Source organism: Xiphophorus hellerii, chromosome 4 (genome assembly GCF_003331165.1).
Source record: "Xiphophorus hellerii strain 12219 chromosome 4, Xiphophorus_hellerii-4.1, whole genome shotgun sequence".
Taxonomy (NCBI): domain Eukaryota; kingdom Metazoa; phylum Chordata; class Actinopteri; order Cyprinodontiformes; family Poeciliidae; genus Xiphophorus; species Xiphophorus hellerii.
In genome coordinates this window covers 33,557,376-33,564,228 of record NC_045675.1, presented here as the reverse complement: position 1 = coordinate 33,564,228, position 6,853 = coordinate 33,557,376, and the positions used below count along the sequence as shown (strand labels likewise).

The following is a 6,853-nucleotide window of genomic DNA, read 5'->3' as shown; positions in this document are numbered from 1 at the left end:
AACAAAAATTAAAACAATAAAAATATAACACAGCTATATTAAACAGGAAAGAAAGGAAAGAGAAAAGAAGTATGAGAAAAACAGCAACTAAAGCTGTATTAAAGCCGGTGATAAGAGATGTGTTCATGAAGCAGTAGTTTATCTCAGCTCCGGTTGTTGTTCTTCCTAATATTGTTCCGTCAGTAATAATAATTCGCTTACAGACCAAAAAAAAATTAAATAAAGGTCATACAGCGGACTTCTTTTTGCTCAGTGTTACGCAATATATTTAGTCACGTTAGCTCGCAGAGTGCGCATGCGCGGCGCACAAGGTCGTCTCAGCAGTAGTGTAAGCATGATGTCCCTAGCTGCCCGATCGGGGGTATTTTCCCCTTACATGCAGGCTACAGCATTTGCTGTGGCGGGGCCCCTGAAGCCTCTGGTCCCGGGGGTTGTTGTAAAGGCAGAGAAATTTCTGATGGACCCGAAGAAGCCGTTCCTGTGCCGAGAGACGCTGAGCGGTCAAAGCCCAAAGACAGGCCCTGCTGTAACTGTTAGCATCAACGGTGAGTTCTGTCATTGGCTTTAGCTTAGCTTGCTCAGAATTGTTTAAAAGGCAAATACGGAGTATAAATAGTCTAATTCATGTTTGTGTTGTATGAGAAAAATATCAAGTGACATCATAATCAGTTGATGACAATCAATTATTGATTGGCTTTATTTCAAGTTGAAAGATGGCTGTCCTGTGTTTGTAGCTAGCCACCGGTTAGCTCATCAGCGCTATGAGTAGCTTCACTTCTGGGAGAACAGCTAGGCTATACCAGTTTAGCTTGATGTGACCCAATGTTCTCTTTCCTCTCTGTAATAGTAACACATTAATAGTTATTACATAAGTTGTTTCTGTGGATATTCTGGATGCATTCACTGTAGTAACATGTCAATAGTGCACATTAGCCCAGTGTTTCTCAAAGTTTTTCAGACCGAGGACCACTTAACCCATTTAACAGTCACGAACCACCTAACCTGAAATTGGCCCGCGATGACACATCTTAATATATAATACAGCTTAAAATGAAAACCTGAAATATTAGTCTCTTAACTCACATATTGTTGTTTTCTTTGTTCATCATAATGAGAAGAGTGGTGCTGGTAAATGTGACAGGCCACAACAAAACCATGAACAGCTTTTCTTGGGTATTTTGAGTTATTTACAGATTCTGAAAGTGAAGTCTAAGCTTTCCAATGATGTCAAACACATGGAAATAAAAAAGAAGTTGTTCTTTACTACCAACCGTTATGTGCATTAATAACATTTAGAGCTATTTGTGATTTAGAAGCACAGTTAAAGAAAAATAGACTTGAGTTGCTTTAACAGAAACAAAAAATCATTTTTGCACCATTAAATATAAAATAACCCACTCATTTCTAACAGTTGTATTTATTAATTGTATTTAATTAATTTAATCATTTAATTAAATAAAAATAACAATAGCAGTAGACGTGTAAGCAGAGCACCATTCATTACCAAACAAAGTCGTAAAAACAAAGAACAGTTCTGACTAAATGAGACGAGTCCTACCCTCACCGGATAGAGCTGTTCAAAGGAATCCAATCGCTAGTGAACGACACTGAGTATGACTCAGCTTCCTCTTATCAATCCTGGAGTCCTGGAGTTGTTTTCTTTCCCTGGTATCTGAAGCTTTTCTTTTGAGTGACCCGGTTTTCACCCATCATTATTTTTAAACACAATCCTTTGGTAAGCTAGCTGTAACGTCTCACTTTGTTCTCACGTCACTGCAAATAAACGGTCATTTACATGCAGTACCTCACGGACCACAGTTTGAGAAAGATTGCATTAAACATACTGCCACTTTCACACACATATATTTCATATGTAATCGGTGACTGGCCTGAAAACTGCAGTTGATGCAGCCCTAGTCAAATATAAATCTTACAGAAATGCATTAGAAAATAATCCATGTTGATCTCTTGTTGTGGAAAGTTATGCCATTAGTTTTTATTTTTTAAAGCGTTCCTAAACAGAGGACATTGAATCTGCAGCTGAAGTCAGGATGCTGGGTGTGTTGACCTGTAAGCACCTGAACTAATGACAGACTGTTTTTGCAGGATGTGCTGGAGTCCGGTTCGCCCACACCGACATCAAAGTCCCAGACTTCTCTGACTACAGGCGTCAAGAGGTGCTGGACCCCTACAAGTCATCCCAGGAGAGCAATGAGTCCCGGAGGACCTTCTCCTACCTGTTCACCGGGGTCACTGCCGTGGTCGGCGTCTATGCCGCCAAGACCGTGGTGACTCAGTTCGTCTCCTCCATGAGCGCCTCCGCCGACGTTCTGGCCATGTCCAAGATCGAGATCAAGCTGGGCGACATCCCTGAAGGGAAGAACATGACCTTCAAGTGGCGAGGCAAGCCGCTGTTCGTCCGCCACCGCACCGAGAAGGAGATCGAAGTCGAAGCCGCTGTCAACCTCTCGGAGCTGCGGCACCCGGAGCTCGACAAGGACCGGGTGGTCAAGCCCAAGTGGGTGATCGTCATCGGCGTGTGCACACACCTGGGCTGCGTGCCCATCTCCAACGCTGGAGAATATGGAGGTTACTACTGCCCCTGCCACGGCTCGCACTACGACGCCTCCGGCCGCATCAGGAAAGGCCCCGCCCCTCTCAACCTGGAGGTCCCCTACTACGAGTTTCCAGATGACGACACGGTGATTGTGGGATAAACGTTCCCAGTCAGAGAAAGGCTGAGCTAACCCAACTGGGAGCAACAAGACTTCAGTTCTCCATGGCAACATTTGTCTTTAATTTCATAACTATAAATCATCTCCAGTTATGTTAAGATGTGGAGGCTGAAACTGCTCTGACCTTAGCTCTGGTTATGCAGCTGGACACTTGGAAGATGCCATCCTCTCTGCTTCTTATTGGTTGAATATGATGTAAATGTAAATTAAACCAGACGTTATCACATGTCTTGCTCCATCTCCTGTTGTGCTCAATAAAGATTTCTATTTTATTTGACCTCTGAGAGACTGCTGAGCTTTCTTCAGAAAAGAGAAACTTCAGCTGCTTCAGAGCCGCTTGGTTCTGTTCACACACCACGAGTTTAAAGGGCCAGTGTTATGTAAAATCAACGATTTTGAGCTTTATATGAAGTTATAAAGTTATTCCCTCATCAAAAACGTAACCTGGATTGTTACCTTAATTTTCTTTTCTTTTTTTTTTCTTGAGAAATCCTTTAATCTCCTTGGTTCCCCTACTCAGCTACTTCAAACTAGTCAGCAGCAAACACCTGGTGGAACTGCGTGTCTGCTGAGCTCATCATATATTCTACTTCTCAGTGCAACACTGGTAAAAACACTGAGGGTTAATAGAGGAAAGATGTGATAACTTCCTGAAGGTGGAGTTTCAGAAAGAGCAGGAGTTTTTAAAGAGACAGAGGCCCAATTTCAAGGCATTTAATTGAGAAGTCAAATGTCTAAGTCATATTTGACAGCATTTGTATCACAACTGATGGTAACATAGCTTCTTGATGGTTCTATAAAATTTCGCTATGTGGCTGGAAAACACAATACTGCCCCTTTAGGAGACAAATGATATCTGCAGACGGGGATAAAAAACAAGGTGCGTTCACAATGTTGGAGACTTCTAGGTGAAAGCACCTCAGGCAAACAGAATGCCAGAACCAGGTGTGGCTTCAATGGAGATAGAAAAAAAGAATGAAGAGGAAACAAAGTCAACAGTTGAAAAAAAAAAAATAGGGGAAATGAGGGAGAGTTTTGAGTTTGTCCTCCAGCAGCCTAAGCCTGTAGCAGAGCCTGTTTCTGCTTCTTCTATGGAAGAAGCAGAAACTGACACGATCTTTTTCAAGGTGACAGCTGGAGTTCTGATGGAGTTTCAGGTCTTACTGAAGATGGAGCTGAGTGGGAGGAGAATCCAGGGTTCTGTTCTGGGAGCAGTTATCTGACTATGGTTCTCTGTGGTTACAGCGTTTTCATTCTCACACAAGCAGCAGCTGATGATGTGCAAAGCTCCAGCAGTCTTAATGCTGCCACTCAGAACCACTGATCATCCCCCTGCACACGCTGCAGCCTGGAAGCATGACAGATTCACCGTGGTTCTCAATGTATAATCACTCTTTAATCATGTTCATTCATGCCTCTGATACCTCTGGCGTCATGGTGACAGAAAAAACATTTTTTTATCCTATAAAAGAAATTACAGAACATGCCAAAGAGACATGATATATCCTGTCCAAAAGTTTCTGTGGTTGGAACATAACCTTAGTTTAACCATGTGCAAGATAAAAAACAGGACATGTTGTGTGACATGTCTGTGTTGCATGACAAGCTTGACAGCTAGAAAATGTTGGACCCAGAAGGAGGTGGTTGGGTTTCCTTCAGTCTGCAGAGCTCTCTGTAATATTCCTCCCTGTGCAGCTTTTATTCTCCTATAACTTTTAGTTACATCCCATTCATCCAGTCTATCTCAACACTATCAAGGCATTCTGGAGAGAAATGTGGTTCCTAGTGTCAGAAAGCTTGCTCATGGGTCTTCCAATAAGATAACGGCGCAAGGCACAGCTATAAACACAGAAGAATGGCTAGACTGTGTGATGTACTGCAAACCTTTGGTTTAACTCACCATGTTGGACACCCAACACACAACCAAGGACACACTTGATTATCAGTGAGGGTGTACATACTTCCATGGTCTCTGTAACAGATGTCGTTCTGTCTGACCATTTTTCTGTCATCTTTGAACGTGTCATTTTGTCATCGACTCACTCAGCCATAGAGATATTACAAAACGTTTAAGGAAAGCTCAACTCTGACCTTCAGTCACATTAACTCTACCATGTCCCTTCATAATGCAGCTCAGCTGGTCGATGGTTTCCTTTTTAAAATTTCAGACATCATTGATTCCATTGATCTCAATAAAGTGAATGTTGAATCTGGCATGAAGAAATCTCCATGGAAAAATATTCTACTAGTAAGAAGTGAAAGAAGCCATGATGGAAGGGCTGCAGAAAACTGACTTCACGTTCAATATGAAATCTACAAGGTACGTATATAAAGAATCTTAAAGAAAATCATTGTGTGCCTACATATTATTTTATCAATCAAATCAAAGCAGTTTTTTTCTGTATTGTTCCAGATTATATCAATTTGAGAAGATCTTCAGTATTATTTCAATCAGTCAATCACATTTTATTTATGTTGCATTTTATAAGTGAGAACTGCACCAAAGTGCTTTTCCAGTAGTTCAGGGATGAACATGAGAAAAGAAACCAAAATAAATAAATAAATAAAATAACATTAGTAGAAACATAAAAATGACAAACTACTTCAATGTACGGTACTAAAAGCCATTCTAAATAAATGCCTTAAGGTTAGCTTTGAACAGAGAAAGCATGGATGGATGGATGGATGGATGGATGGATGGATGGATGGATGGATGGATGGATGGATGGATGGATGGATGGATGGATGGATGGATGGATGGATGGATGGATGGATGGATGGATGGATGTGTTTCCGTCCTGCGCTGCTGTAGCAGAGCGCTGTAGCGCTGCCTTTCCTCATGGCTGCCCTTAGAGCTTTAGAAAGCAGTCAGGTGTGACTGGGGAAGTTGAAGGGGGGAAAAATTCTTCCATCACTTGAGGGAGAGCAGAGTGGAAGCTTCATACTTGAATCCACAGTGACAGCTTTGCTCCAGGGCAGAGAGCCGTGTGGTCTGACCCAACTCCTTTTTCTCTAGGATTCTTCTGCTTCTCTGACATCTCTTGTCATCTCTACTCCACCACAGAGCCTTTCACTTGTCATGACTTTCAGGACAGAGCGCCACTGTTTAAGGTGAGTGGGTTATGCCAGGAGGTTCCCAACGGCTGAGCGGCCCTGTTGGCATGCAGGGCAGCTCTCTTATGTAACCTGTTCCCCATGAATTCAACTTTTGTTTCCTGCTTGCACTTTTATTTCATTTCATGAATTTCTCTGGACATATTTAAAAAAAATCTTACTTACTCAATAAAGTAGCATGTGGAGCTGCCTTTAAAATGATTTACAGCCACAAATAAAATTCAGTTTCCTTATTTTGTGTCAAATGTACCTGTGGAGTCGGCTGCAGACTCCATAGGTACAGTGAAACTGACCGGTTAGGCTGGTCTTGTCAAGACGTGTGGTACGCTTACTGAATGAAGCTGATCAGTACATCTGATGATGAATGAATCCAGTAGATCAGCTGGAATCCATCTTTCACAGCAGCTAGCCTGGACCGCCAAGACTCCAGCCCTTTAAGCCCTTCAAGGCTTCCTACTGTGGTCTCGCTGCATTGGGTTGTAAACACATTAAAAGTGTAAGAATATAAAACATTGAGGTTCTCTGCCAAGGTTTTGAAGGAGTAACAAGAACCCTGGCTGGTTGGAGGTTTTGTGTTAAACAGCCGACCTCAGTGTGTTTAATGTGAAAGCTTTGCATGAATTATACATTAAACACTCAGAGTAGTGTGGAGTCATTTCCTCACAGTGTCCTTCACCTTCCTCAGCCTGATTAGTAGATATGAAACTTCACATCTCTGTCACAGGAAAACAAACAAGTGAATGAGTGACTCAACAGAATAAAGCTAACAGCTCAGTGGCTAACAGAGGAAGGCCTGTCTGCTGCGTTGGTCTGCTAGGTCAGCGTCTAACACACAACCTGTTTTTGTGTTTTTGCTACACATTGATGCACATAAAGCATGTTTGCTATTGTCAAAAGCCACAGTAAGTCTCAAACATTGTTGTCATGGAAATGAGTGACTTCTGGTTTTTCAGCTTTTTATTTGTCTGGGTCTTTTCTGTTAAAAACACAATAGAATGTTACAT

At 42.0% G+C, this 6,853-nt stretch overlaps 1 protein-coding gene across 1 annotated transcript; it reads left to right on the top strand.

The window, feature by feature from the left end:
- Positions 1-280: 280 nt before the first annotated feature.
- Positions 281-3,012, top strand: uqcrfs1 (ubiquinol-cytochrome c reductase, Rieske iron-sulfur polypeptide 1). Its single transcript, XM_032561305.1, has 2 exons — positions 281-545; positions 2,107-3,012. Exons 1-2 carry the CDS (start codon positions 296-298, stop codon positions 2,715-2,717), a joined length of 861 nt encoding a protein of 286 aa, XP_032417196.1. The 5' UTR covers positions 281-295; the 3' UTR covers positions 2,718-3,012.
- Positions 3,013-6,853: the final 3,841 nt, after the last annotated feature.